The sequence below is a fragment of the Taudactylus pleione genome, unplaced genomic scaffold (assembly GCF_031769625.1).
Source record: "Taudactylus pleione unplaced genomic scaffold, aTauple2 ptg000380l, whole genome shotgun sequence".
Taxonomy (NCBI): domain Eukaryota; kingdom Metazoa; phylum Chordata; class Amphibia; order Anura; family Myobatrachidae; genus Taudactylus; species Taudactylus pleione.
The window spans coordinates 1569951-1596494 of record NW_028284781.1 but is presented as its reverse complement, the minus strand read 5'-3'; the positions used below and the strand labels follow the sequence as shown (position 1 = coordinate 1596494).

General features: G+C 40.4%; 1 protein-coding gene across 1 annotated transcript in view; it reads left to right on the top strand.

Moving 5' to 3' along the window:
• The window catches only part of PTPRN2 (protein tyrosine phosphatase receptor type N2), a 1246087-nt gene that overhangs the window by 387642 nt on the left and 831901 nt on the right, over positions 1-26544 (top strand). Inside the window, exons 4-6 of the mRNA XM_088445425.1 lie at positions 11009-11126; positions 16653-16815; positions 24597-25035. Coding sequence (XP_088301551.1) covers positions 11009-11126; positions 16653-16815; positions 24597-25035 — 720 coding nt within the window. The remainder of the gene's footprint in view (positions 1-11008; positions 11127-16652; positions 16816-24596; positions 25036-26544) is intronic.

Below are 26544 nucleotides of genomic sequence, written 5' to 3'. Positions count from 1 at the left end.
TTTTGTCCAATACGAATTCTCTATCCCACTTATTTCCACCAGTACAAAGTTACTTCTGTGAAGCCAAAATAGCCTAAAGATGTGAAATGCTAAATCACTAGTAGAGCTTCTTTAGAAACAGCATGGAGCATAGCAATCCGTATGTCTGTAACATTGGCATGCAAGCTGGGAAACGGAAGAGAATAACATTTTATGTTTAAATTCAAATAATAAAGAGACTTATCGGAATAAGAAGGAGAAGATGAAATACAGTTACAGTTAAAGATAGCAAGAAGACAGCAGATATTTTCTTTTAATATAGTTTAAAAATTGATAATATATAAAATATTGAAATAAGTATTTATATACTGTATACGTCTACACTGCAATTTACTTTTTCCATTAATATATAAATAAATCCATGATTTCTTTTAAATTAGAAAATTAGATGATTGACTATTTTGTCAAAACAAGTGTCTGTATTAAAGACTAAATACCCTGGAGTGGGGAGCAAGAAGGATTAGCGATACAAGAATCATGTTCTAGGAAACTGTAGTCAAGCGAAGGTAACTTTTTACAACATGTCAATTTAGCAAATGGTCACTTGTAGCAAATTGTTATTCTCATGCACAAACCAGATGACATGTGTAGCTCTCATTGTTCACCGTCAGAATTTAGGGTTTGAAAATCCACAATGTTGACAAGTCTCCAGCAGGCATGGTTAATCAGTAGCTGGGTGTCCCACTGTACAGTTTAATTTTAGTGACATGAAATTAAAGTGTTAAAAAAAGAGCCACTGTGATCCTGTTCATCCAGGGGAAGTAAATTATTATAATTGGTTTGAGAGCAGCCACTAGGGGTGGTAATACAGACAAAGAACACAGGAAATTATTATACGTTATAACTCAACATCAATTTGTGATTTAGCCGTCATTGTGGTGCGAAAGGTCTTGCATACGCTTCCCATTAAACACAGGATGTGGCAAAGTGTTGGCATGCAAAACATTGGGAATGGTATTAAAGAATTTGGCAGTAAGCAGTGTCTATTTGGCCTGTATCACCTGCCAATATGCATATCTACTTTTAAAATTAATTTAAATCGCTTAAAGACGTAATTGAATTTGTGCAGAGAGGCATTGCCTTGTCCACGTTAAACCCTGCACACAATGTTTTAGCATGGTAAAGTGATGGCAATATAGTTAAAAATAATGTTGATTTCAAACACTGCATTTAGAAAAAAACAAAAACAAACTCTCAGACATTGCATATAACCCTCTCAGGAAAGACCATTACTCAGGCATCACCCAGATATTGTGAAGATCAAGATAAATCATTATCAGAATATCTAGTAATCAGTATTCACAAGTTTTAATAAGCACCTAAGTAGAGACAACCAGTATGTGGACAGACCCACTATACATTAGCATAGAGCATATTTAACATTCCTGGGACATCCAGGAGATTCCCAAATTATCTGGGAGTTCCCCAGACCACCATAAGGGTAGGTGGTCCTCAGGGGTGTATCTATAATGGGTGCAGGGTGTACGGGGCACACGGGCCTCGGCTCCAGGGGGTCCCGCAATGCACACTCTGCACCCATATTATTTTAAACTCACCAGTCCGTGGTCCTGCGTCCTGGTCCTGTGGTCCTGCGTCGGGTGTCAGCACTGCAAAGAACACAGAAAAATGGCTGCGGCGTCCATTTTTACAGCATTCAGCGCATGCGCAGTAGACTCCGGGCACACAGAGTCTACAATTGCTCCAGTGGCTGGCCAGCCACGTCAGTCGGCTGCCGGCCTCAGGCGAGAGAGGAGGGGGCCCCACACGGGGAGTGCACGGGCCCCCACATCTCTTAAGATGCCCCTGGTGGTCCTTCTGCATCCCGCTCACTTCCCAGGAAAATGGGCAGGACGGGGAGCATAATGCCATGATCTGCGGGTCCATGCCGACGAGGCAGGACCAATATGACCTGATTCTATGAGAATTTAGTCATTTTAGCTCTGGACCCTCTTCATGGCATTTAGCTGTGAGGGGGTAGGGCTCAATAATGGCACGAAGCACCTGGGTCTGTCCCCATCAGCGGTCAGCTGCATCTCCTATCCAGGGGAAAGTAAAAGAAGACAAGCATAGTATAGAACTCCCATCATGTTTTTATTAAAAACTATAGCATCCATGTGACTTACTGTAAGAGCCACCCCATACTAACTTTTTTTTTAAATATATTTTATTGGGTTTTTCAGATTTTACAATTAGAAATAGAAAAGAACAAAATAACACAGAAGTCAGGTTTGAGTGATGCAAAACATCATTCTGACTAAACCATCAATTTTGGTATTTCCATTGACAATATTTCCAACTCGAATGATATTTAATAATAAAACCCCATCTATCAGATTGAGATAATATAAGCGTATTAAACATTGAGACCAGAATTAGGTGGTATCTTGAAACAATCACTCATATATTGTATAACCTTAAACATATACTAATAATAAAACACAAGATAAGACAAGACTAGAGAGGGGAGGTGGGGTGAAGGGAAGGAAATTGGTTGTGTGAGATAGAGATTGATCATGTTAAAGCAATAATAATAAAAAACACGATCTCCCATACAATATTGCATACTTAAAATACATATCACTTATTTACTATTGCAGGTTGCGAAGAAGAAACCACTCCGTGTTTTCAAAGAGGCTCAAAATACGACTTTGCGTCTGTGACTCAAGGGATTCTATATAGAGACTCCATTTTTTGAATAAATCTTAATATTCCCTTATCAATGTCTGGTAATGTTGCTTGTCTTTCGAAATAAAGTGTTTTAATCAACATAAGTTTAACTGATTCAAGTAAAGGTACCTTTTTTGATGTCCACTTCTGCAGAATCGCCTTCTTGGCTATGGTGACTATTATCGTTAGAATTGGCATAGATGCTTAACTGAATGAGAGGAGTACCAGTGTTTAAAGTCCGCACGTAAAAGCAGCACGGGATCAAAAAGCAGCTGTAACTTAAATGATGCGTTAATAAAATTGTGAATTTTATACCAGAATTGTTTAACTTTAGAACAATTCCAAATGTTAAGAATAAAAAGGGACTTCTGAGCTTTGCATTTGGGGCATTGCCAAGTTTCTTCTACAACCATGTGCATAAGTAGGCCCTGAGCTATGTATGCTCCATGAATGGTATGGAAATGGACTTCCTGCAAACTAGCTGAAGAGAGATACTTTAATGGAAGTTCCATCGCAGTAAGCGCCTCTACAGTGATATCCCTGTCTGGAAAATCCAAGGCCCTTTTTTCCTGAAGAACTCTCCATTTCTGAGTCTTATTAATTACCATGAGATCCCAGTAAAGGTATCTTGTTTTATAATCAACCGATTGTACATAAGATAGTGTGATGATACATGAATGAGAAACATAGAAGATTATAGAACCTCTGATTACAGATTTTGCTGTTTGCCATAATAGAAGTGGATCCTCAGAGGCACGATGTAAATTATCATTTTTGTAATCCTCCCAACAAGATTCAACCTTAGCGCGAAACTTTAAAGAATTTGCCAGGTGAGACGGAAAACGCCATTGCCTGTGGGAGCCTTGGTCTCGTCTTGTCATCATTGAAAACCAGACCAAGGCATGGTCTGATAAACTAATCGGCTCAATTACAGTAGAAATAATATTAGTAAATAACACATCTGACACAAATATATAGTCAATTCTCTACAAAGTTCTGCAGGCTGCCGACAAACATGTATACTCTTAATCAATAGGGTGCTTAGACCTCCACACATCGATTGTGTGGAATTGAAAATTAAGCCATGTGATCCCATTTCTAGGAAGGTGGGAATGAGTAGAAGGAAGAATATTTTTATCCATATTGTGTGAGGTGATCAAGTTAAAATCTCCTCCCACTATTATATTACATGTCGAATACGTTCTCAAAAGATTGAATATTTGGACAAAAAAGTATTTTTTATAAATGTTGGGGGCGTAAACATTGCATAGAATATATCTAACACCATCAAGCATAATATCAGCTAGCATGAATCTACCATCAGGGTCTGAGATAGTATTATTTAGTGCGATATTAAGGCATTTTGAAGTCAATATTGTTTCACCTCTGGATTTGGAATTATAGAATGCGGATGCCAAGACCCGTCTATGGGCAGATTCTAGTTTAGCTATCTCAGGGGGTAATAAGAGTAGTTCTTGCAAGAAGATTATATCCAATTGCATTTTAGTTACATATAATAGAATCTTATTTATTTTTATAGGCGAGTTAATCCCACCTGTGTTCCATTAACCTATTTTAATTTCCATTATCAGAATTCAAGCTATGAGAACAGATAAATATGAGGTGATCCAAATACAGAATGTTGTGGGCATTTCAATCTCTTCCAGTTTGTAGAATGAAAGCCAATGGGTTTGGGGGTAGGGAAACACAGAAGGAAGGAAAAAGACAAAGACAACACATATCAAAATAAAAATAAACAAGGAGAACTCTATACGGCCTCATTGCAGAAAGAAATCAGTACTTCACAGTATATAAATTAACAATTGGATCAGAGATAATGGAGTGTTGTGCTCCTAACCCTAACTCAATGTTTTTAACACAATTTAACAAAAAAGAAATTAGATCATTGCAGCCCTAGTATTATGATCTAAGCCACATTTCAAAACACTGGTAAGAAAGTATTAATTGATAAATATAGTATTTGGACCCATAATACATCACCGCCAGGACCCTCAGGATGAAAAGAGTCAAATATCGAAAAGACAAGAATAGTCAAACGGTCATCTTGTGTGGGAGTCCCAATTACATCCATGGATAGGAGGCTAAACAGCCTGTGTGTAAGACAGAGGATCTGCTCCAATAAATACTCCATCACGTAATAAACTTCGTTAAGTCTCAAACATTGAGAATGTTTAATGAAGAATCGGATGGATAAAGATGAAATTATGTCTCCAGAGAAGGGGCAGCCTCCTCTTGAATTTGTTCAGCCAGGCAGGCTTCAGCATCAGGAGCGTTGGTGAAATTTTTATAGGACTCATCTTCAAAGAGATGCAATCGGGCTGGGTACAATAACGCAAACTTTTTGCCTGCAGTAACCAGTTGTGAACAAACGGACGAGAAGGCTTTTCAAGCTCTCATTAATTCTGGAGAGTAGTCTTGGAATCTGAGAATTTTTGAATCTTCCCAGGTAAGATCACAATTGAGGAAAAATTACTTCACAGAAAGGGTAGTGGATAAGTGGAATAGCCTCCCATCACTAGTGGTTGGAGCTAAAACAGTGGAACAACTTAAACACGCTTGGGATAGGCATAAGAATATCCTTGAGAGACGTAAGGAGTAAATAGGGTTGACGTTGCCTAAAGGATACATGAAAAGGGGCAGACTAGATGGGCCAAGTGGTTCTTATCTGCTGTCAAATTCTATGTTTCTATTTTCATTGGGAAGCGTTCCAAATCGCTTCTTTGTGCAAAAAATTAAGGCATTTCAATAATACCATGCGGGGGGCGAGATGAATTGGTCGGCCTCATAGAGCCTGTTCTGTGAGCCCTTTCAATCACTATCTACGCAAATATCCTCCTATATGAAGTAATTTCGGCAATGTTTGTTTCAGAAATGGGTAAAGGGATGGACCTTTATATAATTCAGGCAGACCCACAATGCGTAAGTTATTTCTGTGGGACCTATTCTCAAAGTCATCTAATTTTGCCCACACCTCGGTGTCTGATTTTTTTAAATTGGTCGTGATTTCTTTCAAAGTCTGGAGTTCTTGAAAATTTTCACCCACTTGGTGTTCAACTGTAAGAACCCATTTCGCCAGTTGTTTACATTGACTCTTTATATCATTCACTGCCTGCTGTAAGGCTGCTGAGTGGGACAGCCTGTTCAGCTAGCAGTGGTTGCACTGCCTGCATGACCTCCTGGTATGTTAAAGGAGAAGCTAATGATGGAGCCCTGGATAACTTCTTACCCTGCTGCTTCAGGTCCTGTGGCTGCGAAGCAGCATTGTGATCAGCGTCAGTGTGGATAGTGGCGGCCATCTTGGGCTCGCTCCCGCGCTCCACCTGCGGCTTCAATCGCAGCATTTTCCCCGACATAACAGAGGAGAAGAACTTCTCCATACAACTGCTGGAGGACTGTTAAAAAGTGCGGGCGGCTAAGGGCTGCGATGAGGTAAGCCACGAGCAGCTATTGCAGGGTACAACAGATAGCGGGTAACTGAGCTCGGTAGCAAGGCTCCTCACTCCATCAGCGCCGGAACCAGAAGCCCCCCATACTAACTTTTACATAAGAACCTACAGTATTTCAACTATTATTGTTAAACTATTTTGATCAGATGTTTATATTATGGGGAAATTAGTATTCTTTGAGCTAAATATACGTGGACTGATGCAGTGTTGGATGTAAATGTGTGAACATTACACAAAGAAAAAGTACACAGATCACGTATATCTCCGCATATATGCAGACCTGTACGCATCCTGAGATGCTTCGGCCTCTGCATATGCAGCATATGCACCTGCTTTCCTGCAAACTATAATTATGCCGCCTCCATCCCCAAACTCATGATCAGAGCTGCAACTAGACTGTTTGGTGCCCTGGGCCAGAAAGCGCATTCCCCCCCTCCTATTTTTAAAATAAGGACATAAGACGAACACCCCCAAAAACAGGACATGGCATCATAGGGAAGGGCTGATCTCCGTGACCAAGCCAGAGACAGGCGAAACGTGCGTCAGATTCAGACACGTGTGTCCCGCGACTGCAGCAGCGGGACACACCAACACAAGGTTCAGTAACTCCGTTCACCCCCCCTGTCATTGCACACACGGAGCTGGCATCAGCCTAACCTCCATTAGGTGCCCGGCCAACATTGGTTGTGGGACACCTGAGCGTCAGACCTTACGGCGCTGCTTACCCTTTCCTGTCCCACATGCGGACATTACTTAGATAATTACTTAGTACTACCATCCCAATTGCAGTCTTAGATTTTGGAGCTTGGTGTCCCGCGACTGTACGGTGCGAAACGCCCTAATGTGAGGTCTATCTGCACCATTTATGAGTTATGTCTGACCTATGGAGCTTACATTATTATAGTCTCCATATGTTATCCTACTTTATAGTTGTTCCTGACTTACTCTAATTTACATCTATCATTATTTAACAAGGTATCTAACATTTTTGTGAAATGATGGTTATGTTTTAACACTTTCTAAATCAGACGTCTAAGTAATATATCTTTTTCTAAGCAATTAACTGATGTCACATATGTTCCTCATGTGCCAATTACGTTATTTTCATTTTTTATCTGCGTTTTCATTATATTGATAAATTTTATATTGATGGAGATATAATGACTGGTTACCCAGTTACGAATTGATGGTCGCTATTCACTTGCATTACATTGACTGTTTATGCAATGATGAAGAGATAATGACTGTTTATTCAATTATGATTTGATGGTCGCTATATATATTTATTTTTTTGCAAAAAGGGTTAATTATCACACTGCTATAAAACCCTTCTTTAAAGTGACCGTCTTCATCTTTCTTCTTCCTTTGTCTTTTTCAGCTTCCTTTTTATCAATATTGAATTACATTTTTTGCAGCTAATTTATCCTGTTATTTATAACTAATGCTCCTTATATTATCCAATTAAGAACTCCTGGAGATATATATAACTTTAGATATTTCCTCACACAGAGGATGTGAGTGTTATTCTTGTAGTTATTGATTAATCCATTCTGTATAAATATTTTGCAGATGAACCATATTCTATCGGCTGTCTTTATATTTAATTTTTTCCTCTTTTTTCTAAATGGTGCCATATTGACCCTCTAAAAACCTCTCCGTTACTGTCCAATACCACTTGGCAAGACTTTAATAGATAGATAGAGATTTTGGTCTATATAGCTAACCACTGTTTATATAAATATTTTTTTCAATGGAATAACTGTATATGGGAGATCTCTCACTTCTTCTCCTCTGTACATGTACATGAGAGGAAGCAGCAGAGCCTGTGTTTCAGAATCTTCATTCCAGACTTTTATCTATTTCCCAGGAACTCACATACCGAGCTTATGATCCTCTCATTGGTCATCCAATGCATACTGTATAATAACCAACAGCAGAGATTAGGTTTGATGTAGTGGTTCACTGTTGACTTTTTTCAAGGGATGCTTGCACTGGCAGATCTCTCGTTCTCTCTCCTCTATACTGTATGAGAGAAAATAGTAGAGCCCAGTTGCAGATTTGGCTTTGCTTACCATTGCTTTCTCTCTTCCAATTCTTACTTTTTCTCCAATTCACGCAGATACAATAGTGATGGTGGTCTTCATTTGCCTTACAAAGAGGACTAATTATTTCATCTTTCTGTACCTTGTGCTTTTTACAGAATATTGTTAGATTCTTTATGATATTTTCTTTATTTCCTTAATGTAGTTTAAATATTTCGCCTATTATGTATCCATTATGACTGAAGTGATTTTCACAACTTCAGCTTCCATCTTGTATATGTGTATATAGTATTTGTTTTGTGTTTCTGTAAGTCCTTTTTATCATGTAATACTTGACACCCATTAAAGGTTAAATTTTATAAAAGAGAGGTATTGCAGATTTGTGTGCTCTCGTTATAGAGTCTATTTGTGGATGAGTAGATCATCTACTACTTTCTTTTCTCATGTGATTTTACTATGAGAAGCACCTCCACAGCAGAATATATACCCGTATGGGTTTAATGCTCTAGATAGTGGTTATAGCAATACTTCTACACTATTTTTTCATTTATTGATTCATTCATACAATAGGTATTATTTAAACCTGTGTGGTGATACCCCATTCTTCCCCATTCTCCCCTTCCCTCATGTTTACATCATAGGGAAGGGGCTTGACTAATCTGATTTGTCCCGTACACTGATGAAGGGGTACCGATCCTTTTGTACCACTGTTATCCAAGTGTCACTGCCAAATAAAGTGTGAATCCAATGGCTGCAGTGATAATACACAATAATTATGCAGTATAACTCACCAGCTCTAGGTGTAGGAGAGCACAGGTGAAGCTGCATCTGCAGCAGGTTTTGTCCATCAGAAAAGCTGTGCACAAGTCTTGAGCCGGCAATGTAGATCACCGACTGTAGGTGTAGAGAGAGCGCTAATCAAGATATGCCTCCTAACAGAAGTATGTACGCTTACGTGCTGGTCTGCATCATTTTAACAACTTTAGAAGAAACCCATTCATTAATTTCAATGTTTCAGCAATTCCTCGTAATTCCTAATACTTCAACCATCACAGTGAGTGAACATTGGGACTGCCTGTATTCCATGTGTCACTTTTGTTTGTTTGATTATATTTATTACTCTAGTATTTGTGCTTTCATATATGATCTTACAGATGTGTAAGAGCATATATGCACAATATTACGCAAAACACCTGGCGTGACCCACTGATGTGATTCCTGATACATGCTTTTTTCTCAATATTGCTACTGTTTGCCTTTGCTTAATCTTGCTACTTTTTCCACAATTTTGCATCTTAGGGGTATATTTACTAAAGTGAGCTTTTAGAAGAAGAGCTGTTGCCCATAGCAACCAATTAGATTTTAGCTATTATCTTCTAGAAGCTTGCTAAATAAATGTTAATTATAATCTGATTGGTTGCTATGGGCAACATCTCCACTGTAAAAACTCTCACTTTAGTAAATATACCCCATATACTGTAGTGTTCAAGGTACTTAGGATCAGTTTTATTTTGTCGCAAAGGAATTCATATAAAGTTGCTCCTGTCTTTTGCCTTTTTAAACAAACTACATACTCAATTTTGCTGCTTTTTTCACGATTTTGTATCTTACTTTACTATATTTATAGGATTAATATTTTTGTAGCAAAGGAATTGGTATAATGTTGGCGTGGGTCACTTGTAAGAGACCTGTTTTTTTTTTTTGCCTTTTTCCCTGGATCATGTGTGGGCTTTTTTCCCCTCACTTTTTCTACTTTTTCTCCAGTGTGCTACTTTTTCCTCAATTTTGTGTTTTAGTTTGTTTATAGTATACAAGGTACTTAGCGACTTAGCCACGCCAAAACACTAACACTAACCCTAAGTCCACAGCGAGCTGAATGGGGCTCTCTGGCGCAATTTGAGGATAGGTGTATGTGGACACATCTGTATCTGCATCCTATGTACGAGAATGGTGTATAAAAGGTTTTCAGTATACTCTGATTCCTGATCATCAGAATACAAATGTCTTTTTGTAGGTTACAATAAGCTCTGCTGCCACCCACTAACCAGAGAACACCACCCAGAAATGTGCTTGCATCACCTCTTCTCATCCTGCAAAACAAAGGACCGGATTCAGATGTCGATGCAAATGCCATTGCGCCTGTGATCTCTCACGGATCGCAATTGCGAAAATATGTTAATGACCCACTCGCTGTAGGGCTTAGAGACGCTCACAGAAAGCATCTCACATCCTTCACTCACACACAAAACTGGAAACATCGAACGCGCATCAGGCAGCCATCAGCCTTCTGAGCAAGTCTAAGCTGTCGCAGACATAGCGGGTAACCAGGAACGCAAAGGGCTCTCCTGCTGCAAGCATGAACGCAGTGGCTATTCTCTGATATCACTAGTCATTAAAGATAAGGGATTACCAGTGAGACAAGAATATCTGGTTATAAAATCCACATAACTCAGGTATTATTAAAATATAATAATTATAAAAAAATAGGGGTGAGCGGGTTCGGTTTTACTCGGATCTTTTTATTGGCTATCGCCTATCATGTGTTTTGGATAGCCAATATAATCAATCCGAATTTGCGGTAAAGTGGCTATAAGAACCGAGTAAATCTGAGTAAAACCGAGCCTGCACATCCCTATAAAAAATAGAATCTGTAAAAATGATTTCATGATCAGCATCACATAAGGATTTGTATTGTGTCTTTTGAAAAAGGAATAACAAATCTTTTTTAAACAGTCTATTGTTTCCCATTGGCAGTGGACATATTTCATTGTATTGTCTTCTGTGTTCCTTTAGGCTTGACGTGGAAAGATGATTACACTCAACACATTATTGCAAATGAATTATCAAATCTTCATAAAATTTACAGCAGTCACTTAGACTCTGTTCCATCCGATGTTTCCAGCAATTCAAGGTAAGATTAATAATACAGTACTTCTTTTTCTGGCAGAGTAAACAGAATACTATCCATATCACTTACAGTATAATACTACAGTACAGTGTGTTAATAAATGAGAAACAATATACAGTTGATGCTTAAACTGGGCACAACAAAGAATATGTTAGATCAGATTTAATAATCAGTTAGTAGAGAAAGCGAGATTGAATGATGGCTTATTGATGTGTATATGGAATCAGTGGAGAATTAAAATCATGGTACTCTGCAAATCTCTCCTTCTGCCCACCTGCCAAATGACCAGATTTCTGGGAAAACCTGTAGTATACAGTATACTGTGTGGCCAATATGGCCACAGATCTGACTGTATAAATGTGACTGAAACCTCAAATCAACTTGAATGGGTTATAAAAAATATTGCAAAACTAGGCACAAAGGATAACAAATTATCTATATGTATACAGAGAGCAATTTTTTTTTTTTTAGATGGACGGTTTGATTGAGAGACAAAAACAAGTTGAATCAATCATGACGCTTGCACCACATCTTGCATTTTATTACGGCATGAGCGTCCGCCACCCATTAGGGGGTCCTCATATCACACCATAAATCTAAACAGTGGTGGTCTGTCAGTAACTGACTTATGCACTTCATCTGGAATATGGAGTTAAATCTGCCCACTTTGCTAAAATTATTTGTTCACTTGATACATAATTGATAAAATGGTTTTAATACTTTTCAGTGGCACCTTTGTACAGCACTGTATTATGGCCGTTGTTAGTCCCAGCCTGATATGGCCACTAACCATGATTATTATGTAAGTTATTTGTATTTCCAAAAATATTCAATAAATATTAATTTGTAAGGCCAGAAAATAAGGACAAGTAGTTAAATATATGCAACCTAGTTGTAAACTTAAAGAAAGTGAAGAGTGCAGTTGGACAGTACTAAAAAAATAGGGACATTACCAATGGCATCACTTACAGGAACAAACTGAGACTGACCTTGAAAAATAGGAACACTTGGCATATGTATTGTATGCAACACTAGTATAGCTGTACCCATGATTTCATATTATGCATAAGTTCTAATAATTCTAAGTAATCATAGTGAGTATTAGCTGATAAATAAGGATCTGCAAGGATTCTTTTACCTCCTGGGTTGCTCTGAATGACGATTTGCTTTAGGGAAAGTGGGCAGAAGTGGGCAGATTTACATTATAAATAATGAATGCATTATTTCCCCCACAAACAGCTATTGAAAGTTAATATACTGTACATATTTATCTGGGTTCTTTCTCTGTTCAAAACTAAAAATAAAGTAAAATTAAAAACATAGTTTTAGGTGGAATTACATGGGATTAACTACAAAATCGCACCCTGATCATCAACATTCTGGAGCTTATTTACTAAGCGTCGGGTTGTATAACTGGGAACTTCCGATCGTGTTTATGCTTGAAATTTAAAAGGCCAATGATTTTACTAGCCATGTTTTGCTAGTAAAAGCATGGCCCTGTTAAATTACGGCCGGGCATGAACACAATCGGAAGTGCCAGGTTTTAGAACTCAATGCTTAATATTTAAACAACTGAGTAGAATATCCTAGGTTCTACTGGATCACCTGCTTGGACTGTTTCAGATATTGTGGGACCCACTAGATCTTAGCATTGATGAGCACAGGTAAATGAGATTCTCTCTTCATTTATCTCATGTAATTACATCAAACCTAATATCTTTGTTGTGGGCGGAAATATCCTGTACCTGTAGGGGTCACCCATAATATTTTATTAGAATACATCAGCAAGGCTTAAAATAAATGTAAATATATTAAATAACATTAAATATTTGACATCAGACAGTAAGTCTAGACTGACTGACTGTATAAGGAATTAGTAACATTTTACCAATAAATCAGCTATTTGTATTACTCTCCAAATTTCTTTTTTTACTTAGGTTATCAGAGCTAACTCATATCAAGCATGGTTTACCACACCACATTTTTTTTGCATTATATGTGGACAGGAAGGCACTAACCAGGAACACTGGTTGGAGGACCATCGTCTGGCTTACCCACCCATAAATTTTAACCCCTGAGGGACCCACGCCCACCTGACACAATGGAAGGCTCTCTGCAAATTACCCCAGTCATGCAGAGAACCTCCATGACATTGTGGATCAAATGTGCAACGTACAACGTTGCCACACAACTAAATAGTCGTTTTAGTTAGTCAAGTCCCCTACTGTGCCAAGGGCCACCCGGACACCTAGATACGGTATTGTACAGTAGTGCAAAACCATGGAGTGTATAGATAACTTCTTGTTTCTCCTAAAGAAACCAGAGTTCAGCTCTTCTTTAGGTAATTCCATATGAGGAATTCAGAACTACATGCAGTAACAATGAGGCGGAGGGGGGGGGGGAAGCTCAGAGCAGACTCTCGCTTCTGGCTCCAAGCACCCGGCCCTTTGCCCGGCCGGTGCACAACCTGCTCCGAGGACAGTGGCAGGTGGGGAGTTTGACTGGGGTGGTACACCAGTCAAACCGTAATGCATACTTCCTAAGGCGAGCTCAGGGAGGACAGAATCTTCCTGTGGAGCAAAAAGGCATAAGCAAATTTTAGTTACTACCTTTTCTGGATAAAAATAAAAAACAGAAAAATATCTTATTATCTATATTATGTTTGTGTTAATTTAATAATACTGACATTGAGTTCAATTTTACCTGGCCATTCTAGAAAAAAAATAAAATGTAAAAATCCTGACAGCCGGCATCCCGATCGTAAGACACCAGAGCCAGGTAAGTGCTAGCCACGGTGGGGTTAGGTTTAGGCACCCCCTGGGGAGACTTAGGGTTAGGCACCCCCCAGGGAGGTTTAGGCCGGCGGCAGTGGTGTAAGTTCATCCCAGATGCCCGGAGGCAAGTTATAATTTGTTGCCCTCCCCGTCACAGCCGCTGACACTGTAATATAGCAATTTGCATGCAGACGGCTATAGATAGAAGAAGGCGGCAGCTGATGGTCTAACATGGAGCTCTCCACTAGTGTATGGTGGCTTCTCAGGTGGCGGGAAGGGGTGCCATGTATTGGGCGGCCGTGACGGTATATTTCGGGTATATAATTAGGTCCCTAAGTGGGGTGAATATGTTGTGGACAATTGAGGAGGTGGGGCCTCCATTGTCTCCCATAGTTCTATCCCTGGGCTGCAGGTAAGGTGGTTAGTGTTAAGCATCACAAGGGGGTGGTTAGGGATAGGCAACCCCCCCTGGGTGTGGGAAGGGGGGGTTATGATTAGGCACCACCGGGGGGAGGTTATATTTAGGCACTCCCTAGGAAGGTTAGGATTAGGTACCACCAAGGGAGGGTTAGGGTAAGGGGGGGAGAGGGGAGGGATAGGGTACTTACCAGCCTCCGTCGGGATCTTCAGCTGTTGGATCTCCAGGGTCGGGATTTAAACCGGCGCTATTCAGCCAGTATTTCATACCCAACCCATTTTACACATCTATCAGCCAGAAGCCATGACATCAGCTATGCAGTGCAGAAACTGAAGCTAAATAAACCCCAAAGCCCCTTCAAAAGGACACAAAGGATGACTTATCCTGACACATTTGTTGAGTAGTCCTGGCTAAGCTACCAATGCTAAGAGACAATAAACTCCTCAAAGAGTCAAATTTGTGGCTGTGCCAGTAAATGAAAAGATAGACCATATAATTTTTACACACCTGGGTGACCAGATAAGATTATATAGTCTGCACTCTTGTTATTATTAGTAGTAGTATGTGATAAGGGATGAAACCCTGTGTAGGGATGCAGGACCGGCTCTAGGGGTGTTCGACCAGTGCGGTCGCACAGGGGCGCCACCCATAGAGGGCGCACTTCTCCCCAACATCAGTACTGTACCGCTGTTCCACCCGTGGGCCAAAGTGGCCCGCAGGTGGTCAGATCGGGAGGTTGGGACCCCCACCGCCGCAGCTGTGCAGCGGTGCTGGACCCCCGGAGTGTGAATGGATGCAGCGCACACATGCGCACGGCATCCATTCACTGACGGGAGAGGGCTGGGGAAGCCCAGCCAGTGATGGAGGGCTGAGCTTTACCCCCAGCCTGACATTATTTGGAGGTGTGCCATGCGGGCACGCCTCCTAATAACGTCACTTAGGGGCGTGGCCTATTGTAATGAGGCCACGCCCCCAATTTCGGACCCATGCGCAATTAAAGGGCGCATCGTAATGAGCCGGCGCAGGGTGCTTAGACCCCTGGAGCCGGCCCTGTAGGGATGGGACTCCAGAATCAGCAGGAAAGAGGCGCATTATTTAGTTTTGTATTCTTTATTTCTTTCACTAGCATACTCAGGTTTCCAAGTAGCAGTTTAGGCAGGAACAAAAGTGTTACAACTATGAACCTGTCCGGCTGTCCTATAGGGAGCTTCCTATAGCTTATCCCCGTGGACAGTGGACATATTGGAGCTAATGCTGATTTTATTTGCAGAGCTTATCCTGCGTATTTGCGCATCCTTCGTAGTGCACACAAATACAAGCGATGTAGAGTTGTGTGTATTTTGATCACATCTACACTTACGACCTCAGAGTGTTGTTATAGTTTGTTTTAACGTAAACAAAGTTCAGTAGAGTGTGTCAATGGAACTGCGTGCTATACAGAGCTGGATGTAAGTATAAATACGCCTGTTTTGAGGCATATCCTTTACATCTAGTACAGAAGGTGTACAGTAAGTGTGCACTGATGATGATGACTAGTAGTAAACCGGGCATACACATAGAGCAGTCACATCTGAAGATTCACACAACTCTTTGGAGCAATATATGCCTTATTTACTTTCTACTCTGCATAAGGACCATCATCATGTATCCTCAACCATCTATTTCATGAATACATTATTATTAGTCCCTAACAACCTTTACAGAGAGGAGGTTAATCGGCAGCCATACATTTTAAGATGGTCCTTGTAACTGACTTTGTCAAAGTGCTGTGTTCAATGTAAATATTTACCCATGTGGGTGTTTAGAAACACCAGAGAAGCAATTCTCAGCACTGTGCCACACAGGTTCACAGCAGAATAGATATACAAAACCAATTAAATGAAGACAACTGTTGGCAGTGCTAGACCTTAGCTGTGTAAACAATACAATTACTATAATATCAAATATTTAAACATTTAAATGTTAAGTCAAGTGTGTACAGTAAGTGTTCCTGTTTCCTTTATGGAGTATGGTTAGTGGTGGAACAGTAACATAGCATGGTGGTGATGATATGAGGAGCCCCGTGATCCTGGCCAACTACAGTACTACAATCTTCTGAGTGTGCAGTTTCCGAACTGAAAACCCAAAGTACTGTACACTTGGCCGGTATAAAGAGCGGTGCTAAGACATCTCCAAAAGTGTCAGATATTTTTATGAGCAAATTATGCAATTGAGGAATACGGAAATATTAGTAAGAGAAAAATAAATTGTTGGAATACATAGAACTGGGCCAAATAACTGATATATTTATCTTTATAAATTGTGTTAATATATGATCTGTTGTCTACTTACTTCCAGGGCTTCAAAGTTAAATACTGAAAGTGACAGAGATGATGAAACTGAAGCTAATAAGAACTTTGCCAAATCTTTTCATCAATATCTTCAGTATCTTGGGATTCTGCCGCAGTTGGCTGCTCCAAACTTCTACTCGAGGGCAAAGAGTCAGTCGTCAAAGATTACGGTAATAACCCACAAATGAATACATGCCATGGTATAATAAAGTAACAACTATCATGGTCATCATAGTTTCTTTGTAAGACGACACAAAACTCCACAGTACCAGACAGCCAGAATTACCAATCATACAAAAAACAAAAAGTATAGATGAGGTGATGTAGGAGGTGCAGATGTGATATAAAGGCTACAGAGGACCAGTCTTGTTAGGGCTTACAGGATACTTGCCTACTTTTGAATAAGCATTTCAGGGAGATTGAAAGCAACACCAAAGAGGCTGTGTACTGCTTAGTCTGAGGGGCGTGTCATAAAATTAGATGTTTCTTTATTTTCGACGTGGAAATAGGACAGCCGGCTGTGCTTTTAAGTTTTGCAAACCATGTGCAGTTGTCACAGTAACCCAAAAAATCTGTAACAGTCACAGAAAAAACCTACACAGATGGCTACTAAGGGGGAGAGTAAATTAGCCGCGGTAATTTATACTGCGGGCTTTTATCGCTGTAGGCCGGAGGTTCCAAATGTGGTACCCAAGGCTCCCAAACAGTTCAGGTTTTAGAGATATCCATGGTTGAGCACAGGTTATTTAATCACATTGACTGAGGTTCTAATTAAGTCACCTGTGCTCAACCGTGGATATCTCTAAAACCTGAACTGTTGAGGTGCCTTGAGGGCCGCGTTTGGGAACCTCTGCTGTAGGCTGTTCAATTAGCCCCACTCAATGGGGATTTCTTTTTAGGTCTCATGAGCCCCGAAAAAAAATATCTGATAATTGTGCTGTTTTGGGGTGATAACAGCCAGTTAACATTCGAATCCATGAACTTATCACGGATTCAGTATGATAACGCCCGATAACCAGTGTTAACGCCCGTTAACACGTTCATTTACCAGGCGTTAACACAGCTATCGGGTAAATTTGGGAGGCTAATTGAATAGCCCTGGTCGTTAAAGCCTGAAGCTACCTCCCATTATTGAATTGAATTCCCCATAAGTCTGCTGTTTAGTCCATTACCACACTAATGTGAGATGTTTTACCATAGGCATAACTGTGCATTAAAATGTATGCTGCAATCTACTATTTTCTAGCATCTTAAATGACCCCCTACATACAGTGATGTTGTTCAACCAAATTAATTGTTTGTGACAGAGGATAACATGTATTAATGCTGTGTTCTCATGTTGTAAATGTAAAGATTTTCTTTTTAAGCTTATATAGTAAACATGTCACTGGTTATTATTAATGGGATGCTGTACTGTATACTGAATTTGTTTCTGTCAGCACAGAATTAGGTCTAATACAATGTGAAAATGATTCTGAAATGTCATTACTGAAATTAAAAATAAACTTATTGAAAACCAACATAATTGCAGTCAGAAACATTTCTGTCACTACAGAAATGGCATTTAAAGACATTAAATATAAATAATATTAATATACTGTATATTCAGTCAGTAGTGTAAAGTTCACAACATGTTTTAAGAAATATTGGGGCATACAGAGTATGCCCATTTACGTAGCACATCTTGCACGAGTCCACACTGCGCTTGGTCAGAAAACAGGCACACACAATTGTGGCTATGCAGTGTTATACGCAATTTGAATACATCGACCCTTACAACCACAGAGGCAGAACTAGGTTGGGAAGGGACGCTCTCACATAGGCGTTACTTTTTACCATGTCACTTCCAACTTTGCATCGCCTCATTATATGACAGGAACTATATTCACTGTGAGTACGGGATGTAGTTGGCATCATGGCGCATTGAATGCTAGCGCTTACATGCCCAGCGCCGGAAGCTGCGATTCCGTAGGTAAGTATTAGGGTTAGGTTTAGGCTTAGGCACTGGGGGGGGGGGAATAGGGTTAGACACGGGGGGTTAAGGTTAGGCTGTGGGAGGGGAGGGTTATGCTTCAGGAAAGATGGGTTAGGTTTAGGCTCTAGGGGAAGGGTTAGGGATAGCTGTGGTTAGGGTTAGGATGCAGGGGGAGGGAAGAGTTAGGGTTAGGCTGTGGGAGGGGAGGGTTAGGGTTATGCTGCAGGAAATATGGGTTAGGGTTGGGTTAGGTTTAGGCACTAGGGGAAGGGTTAGGGATAGGCTGTGGGAGGGGAGAGTTAGGGTTAGGCTGCTGGGGGGGAGGGTTAGGGTTAGGCTGAGGGAAATGTGGGTTAGGGTTGGGTTAGGGGAATGATTGAATTACTTACCTGCAGGCGTTGGTATTTCAACCACCAGGATTCCGGCACCGGAATTTAATCTGCCGGCATTCTGTGCGCCAGGATCGCGTACTCAACGCGTGAGTACAATGTGTTACTATGCAGTAGAATTCTCCTTTTTTACTAAATCTAGAAATTATTAAATATTTTTAAATGTTATATATTATACATTAATTCTTTATTTTTCTTTGTATATTTTATTGTCATATATAGGCTCCACAAAAAATATATTCATTTTGCCATATTACTGAAACAATCTTCTTTTGACCTTTAGCGGGTCAGGTTTCAAGTTAAAAAGAAATAAGAATCATCTGATAGAAATGCTCAGTAAATTAGGGCTGTGTGGCTTATGTCAATCTGCTATCATTCAAAGTTCTTATTAGAATACCACACTCTTTCTACCCTTCATTCATTATTGATCTTTGCTCATCAGTTGCGCTGCTTAGTAAAACAGTAAAAACGATTCTAAAGGTTAAATCTTATAGTATAAATGTATAACCACTGCAAGTGTCTTCAGATGTCAGTAATCCGCACTGGAAATAGTTATACTTTTTTTTGTTTGAAAGATCTGTTAGTTGCTTTTTTTTATTAATCAATTATTTATTTTGCATAATTGAGCAAAGATTCAATTTTAAGTTACATTTTTGCTAAAATGTGAAGAATGTTCAGATCTGATGCCAGCGTCCAAAGATGCATGATCGGATCAACATCGCAACTATCAGTCGTGATGTTTGCAGCATTGGCCATCTGAGTATGCCTTAGCTTACTCAGGGGTTGGGTATGAAATCCCGGCGGCTGAATAGTCGGTTCATATCCTGATTCCGGAAGCCTGAACAATGAAGGTGTTGATTGGTGCGGTAAGTAGCCTAACCCTACACCTCTCCCCCCCCCAAACCCTAACCTTGCATTTGTACTGCCTAACCATATCCTCCCCCCGGTGGTGTCTAACCCTAACCTCCCCCCCGGTGGTGTCTAACACTAACCCCCTCTTCCCAAACCCTAAACCTAACCCACCCCGGGGTGCCTAACCCTACCCCTCCCTCTCCATAGCCTAATCCTAACCCTCCTCAGGGGTGCCTAACCCTACTCTCACCCTGGGGTCCCTAAAACTAACCCTCCCCCCGCAGCTAACACCTTACAGGGCCCCGCTTACCTTCGTTCAGGATGCCGGCTGTCGGGATTTCGGCATCGGGCTAAAGATAAGTGTCAGGATTTAGACACCTATCTTTAGTCCTGGGTTGGGCTTCTGATGTTGGGATCCTGGCGGCCAAGCATCCCGGCTGCCGGTATATTAACTACATCCCCTTAATCGGAATGGTCACCTCTTGCGCGCTTGCGAGGCCTGTAAATCTGCATCAGAAGATGCAGTCCCTGTCCTCAGCCTGCCCGGAAAACAGGGCTGACATGTCCTCGTTTTCTGGTAACGCAGGCAGCACTGCCCCACCCCTAAACGTCCATGCTGCAGCTTGGGGGCACTGTGTGCAATCTCGCAGGTATCGTTCTACAAATGCGCAGTATTGGGTCCTGCGTATGCGCAGTCCACCCACCTTCAGAGTTGTATGCAAACCATCAAGTTTGCATACAACTCTGAATCAGGCCCTTATCCACATATCTTCGGTGTCCCAGAGATAAATAACAATCTACATTTTTAAGAATGCCTTGACAGATTATTTCCTCCTAAATACTACAAACTCCACATGTTCCCCGCTAGAATGGGAAGATCATAAAGCTGTCATCCATGGGCAAATAATCAGCTATGCCTCTATTAGAAATAGGGAACGTAGAGTCAAGTTGACCTCACTTACCGTAGAGGTTCATTGCCTGGAAACCGCTCATAAACACAGTCCCTCTCGCTCCCTGTATGCTCAATTGATTTCAGCCAGAGCATCTCTGAATGCAGTCTTTACGTTGGCTCAGTCAAAAATTTTATGACAAAAGTAACAAGGCAGATACATTACTGGCCAACAGACTGAAAGCTAGAAAGGCTAGGACAGCCATCCCTGTGTTGAAAGATGATTATGGTATCTCTCATTACAATCCCACCACCATCAACTTGCTGTTTTAAAATTATTACGAGCGCCTTTATAATCTTCCTACATCATCCTCCTCGTCCGCTACGAACGACTCTGCAACCTCAAATTATTTAGCCTCTTGTAACCTCCCACGTATATATTCTACGATTTCTTCTGACTTAAATTAACCTATTTCTGAATAAAACACAAAAGTCCTCTAAGGATCCGGGTCTGGATGGACTCCCAATGTCCTATTACAAGACCTTCCAATCTTCTCTGATTCCCCATTTAACTAAGGTTTTTAACTAAATCTGTGAGGGAACCCCAATTCACTTAGACACAACTAAAGCCACTATTCGAGTAATACCAAAGCCCAACAAAGATCCCCTCTTAGTCTCTAACTATCGTCCCATCTCCTGTCCAGACAAGCATTAGACAACACCAGACGCACTATTGATTTAATCCATTACATTAATATTCATAAACTTTCCTCTCTGGTACTTGCTTTGGATGCAGAGAAAGCCTTTGACAGGGTCTCATGGCCGTTCATGTTTAAAACACTACACCACTTCGGATTTAGTGGGAAATTTCTCCAGGCTATTCATGCTCTATATTACAACCCCTCCGCTCAGTCTCAGCTGGCGGCTTACTTTCCGAACCCTTCCCCATTACCAACGGGACTAGACAGGGGTGCCCCCTGTCACCCCTATTATTTACACTTATTATTGAGCCCCTGGCTAGTTGCATACAGGCTAACCCCAATTTAGCTAGAGTTAGGATTCAACAATCTCACTATACTCTCTCTTTATTCGCTGACGATGTACTCCTTACATTGACCCGTCCAATTAGGTCCCTCCCCAACTTATTTCATGAACTCTCTCTCTCTGGTTATAAAGTTAACCACGCTAAGTTTGAAGCTCTCCCTCTTCATTTAATAGAAGGCATGAGATCACTGTTGCAGGCAAATTTTAATTTCATATGGAGGAGAGACTCCCTGAAATATCTTGGGGTTATCATAACAAAGTGATACGATTCCCTCTACAAGTCCAATTACCTTCCCCTTATTAGATTAATTCACAGAGACCTACAACAATGGAATACATACTTCCTCTCTTGGATAGGCCGAATAAACGTGGTAAAAATTTATATTCTTCCCAAATTATTATATCTATTTCAGACTCTTCAAGTATATATCCATATGTCTACTCTTAACTCCCTCCAGTCCACACTTTGTAAATTCATTTGGAACAACAAAATGCCCAGAATTTGCCGAGAAATACTCGCTAAGCACCCATCGATGGGTGGTTTGGAGTTGCCCATTCTATGCCAATATTACAGTGCCACTCGACTTAGCCAGATGATTGCTTGACGCTCCTCTGGTTGCGCAAAACGGTGGGTGGATTTAGAAAACGAGCTGATAGGCTCGCATTCGGTTTCTGATTTACCATGGCTCCCTTGCAAAAACAGACCCGGCTCAGTGCTTCTGGCTCCAACTGTCTTGCTCACTCTCAATAATTGGGATTCTCTAAAAAAAAACTCACTCTCTCCTCTCAACCTTCACCTTTGACACCTATGTGGAACAACCCTGCATCCCCCCCTTTTCCAAGCGGTGGCCTGCCCCTGGCAAGCTGCTGGCCTTACTAGACTCCATCATATAGTAGGGTCATTTTCTCCTACATCATTTGTAGAAATCCATGAAAAACACTGAATTCCCAACTCTCTCTATTACCAATATTTACAAATTCGACATTTCGCCACATCATCCTTTAGCGCCCTCGCTTCACCTAGCCTTACATCTTTGGAGAAATTCTGTATCTACAGACCCAACGAAAGAGAGATTATTTCACAAATCTATCACTCAGTTTTAGCACAGTAGTCTCCCCCATTTGAGGCGCATGAGCGGGCTTGGGAATCTGATTTAGGCTTGACCCTTGATGAAGATACCTGGGGTAGTATATGCTTGGCCGTTTCTAAGTGTTCCATTAGCGTAGCCATAAAAGAGAACTCTGGAACGCCTTAATCGAATATATCCTTCCGCCTCCAATCTGTGCTGGAGAGGATGTGGCCATCAAGGATCATTTATACATATATAGTGGTCCTGCCCCTTAATTATCCCTTTTTGGGACATGGTACACTCCTTAATATCCCAAAATGTTAACTTCCCAGCTTCTCTCTCTCCTATCATTTTATTACTTTGTGCTCCAATTGATGATGTCCCTAATCCTTCTAACTGGCTCTTCATATCTCCTGCGCAGCCAAATACCAAATTGCTCGCAACTGGAAATCACCAGATATCCCTATTCATCAGGAACTGCTAAACAGAATTTTGTATATAGCAAAAATGGAATATATTACTAGTTTACAGAACAACACGGTTATAAAATTCCACTTTAATTGGAACCACTGGTACTCCTATCACAACACCCCCCTCCAAGGTGTAGGGTGATCCCTTCTCTGTTTCCCCATATCACATTACTCTCTTATTTATTTTTACCTTCTCTTTCTCTCTACCCCGACTCGCACTCCCCCTCCCCCCTTCCCACCACTCCCTTCTCATCCCAGCCCTTACCCAATATAATCTGATGTTTTGACCTATTTCGTATACACTTCTTGTATTAGTTTAACCGTTTTTACTAAGTTTTTACAAGGGTCATTATTGTATCATTACTATATGTGATTTTTTTTTTGCTTTTGATGTAATGTACAATGCTTTGATGCCCGTTTTCTATCTGTACTGTTTTGGTATTCCCCAATATTGCAATTTTTTCAATTTACAGTTTATTCAATTCTTATCTAATAAACAAATGCAAAAAAAATATAACAATCTACATTTTGGGATATACTGTATTTATGATATTAACATGTTATTTATTTTTAGCATGAAATTAAGGAATTAGTATGACTTTTACAAGTTTTTCCAGCCTTATTTTCATGTATAATAAAAAATTTGCAAGCCTATTTAATAGGTGCTACTGAAAGAAAGATATATCTGCCACAAAAAAAAACATAAAATTCAGTTGAATAAACTCAGAAATAAAAGAGCAATTGTTAGTCTAATGGCCACATCGAGAGAACCTGAAATTTGTTCCGATCATGATGCGGTTATGATGCCCTGCTACATGCGGAACAATAATTCACAATGTGGGACTAATAGATACAATTTAGCAGAAGCAATAGGATAGATTTGATGAATCAAATGCAACATCCTACCTACTGTACTAGGAGCGATCCTGAATATACCGCTTCTCCTAGAGTATTACTTTTCCTTGAAATAAGTAAAATAAAAAAGTAATTTTGTCTACAGCTGTAAAAGTTTCATAAACAACATTTCTTTAATTTACAAGATTGTCAAATTGATGTTATTCCATTCTCGGGAAATCCAATTTCTTTTCAAATAAACAAATGCTTTCTTTGGGATCCAAAGAAAAAAAATACAAATTAAAAATGATTTGCAACATTACCCAATGACTTTTTATTTTTTTTACACATTTAGTTTTATTACATAATTAAGAGTTTGTCTTCTTGAAAACATTAAACCTGACAATCTGATTGATTGCTTGTTTCAGAATTCCAAAGGAAAAGCTCAGAGTTTGTTCTTTGCTCCAGCCTCTCGTCAAAAAGTTACTGAAGCACCTTCAAAGCCATTATCTAAGCCTTCAGCTGACAAGCCACCAAACGATTCAGAAGCAGATCTGGAGAAAAAAACCTTACTGGCGGCATTAAAAGCTTACCTCGCTGAAAAGGCTGTATCGCACAATCCCGATAACTTAAATCCGAATGGGAGACCAAAAGTTTCTGCCGTATTTTCTAATAAATACCAACCCCCCCAAATTGGTCAACTTGAAGGGGTGCGTCCTAAAGATGATAAAGATGATAGTTATGCAGTGAAATCTTTTCTGCAGAGACCAAGAACTAGAGTATTGTCAAGGCCAAACCTTGGAGCACTGATTTATAAATCCAGTTCTCGCCAGGAAACCCCAAAGGACCCACTGAGTGCTATGGATGGTAATACATATTTATTTTAAGGCATTTGTTTTCTTTATAATACACTAGGCAACACTTAATAGAAAAGAAACAACACCACTTTTATATATTGTTTCCTGCTATTGACATTTAATTTCATTCTTTGGAAAGAATATTAAGTAAGATGAGATGTGGAAGATACTGAAAACATAATATGAACATGTTTCATTTTTTTTGTAATTTTAACATTTTAAATGTTCCTTAATTACTTGCATGCTTATTTCTCCTTGGAATACAGATTTTAGTACAGTATCAAAAATTCAAAGTTATAAAAGGTTAGTGCTGGACTGTCCTGTTTAATCTGTATTCATTCTGCACTCCTTGCCTTATTTCTGACAAGATAGAGCAGTCTCCTTCCAAACTTGGTTAAACACCAACGCCAGCCAGGTCATTTGGCTGTGTAATTATGTAAATAATGCTAAGTCCCAGTGATGGTCTGGGATATGCAGGCCATACCTGTGCCTCTAGAGATAAGTATCCACTGTAGACTTAGTAATAATAGGTTTTATGTTGCATAATTGTCTTACATAAATACTGACAAAATTTACTTGCTTGTTTAATGTTTTGTCATATTAGACCACATTAATAATAATTTGTTTTCATTGTAATAAATATGTAATACCCCATTATGTTTAAGAGATCAGGAACACTTCACATGATCAGTGTCAGGTGGTAAGGTGAAAGTGATAGAGTCTGAAGTAACGGTACTTGAAGGGAGCAGTAAAAGTAGGTCTGGGACTCCAACCTGAGGTGACAGGGGAAGCAGGTGGGGTCTTATCTGCAGTGCAGGAGAGTCGCTGCTGCTTCAGTTAGCCTCAAGCCAGAGGTCTGGAAAAGCTGCCCCACTGAGTAAACCTTTGCTGTTGGAGGTCCGGGGATGACGCTTTCAGAGGTGACCCCCCCAGATACTCTAACTGCAGCCGAGGACCTGTGAAAGAAACGCTGTCCTGCATCGTTGGGGGGGAGCTTGCTGCAAAGAGGACCTGATGTGGGAGATGCTGTTGTGCCTCATCCTCCCCACACTTGTCCACTTGACCAGCTGGGAGATTAGAGGCTCTCTGGAATAGAGCACCTGGCTAATCCTGAACGGTACTGAGTGACTACTAGCCATCAATCCACACTACAGACCTATGCTGAGATACAGTATATACAGACACAACTGAAATGCTTCCCTAGTCAGTGTCTTGGGTAAAATAAAGACTTCTATCATTGCCAGGGTTAAGGTGGGCATACACAACACGATATACGTGCCGATCCGACAGATTGGCACGATATAGGTGCTATATTGTGCCGTGTATGGGCACGGTATTGTACCTGATATCGTGCTGCGCACTCCCGCGGGGTCGTACTTCGCATCCCCAGGTCTTCATGCAAAACCATCTGAACTGGGATGCGATGTACGATCCCATTCAAATGGAGGAGGGGGTGCCGGCATATCGTGCGGTCTGCGGGGACCGCACGAATGCCGGCAGTGACAGCACGATCCGTCCG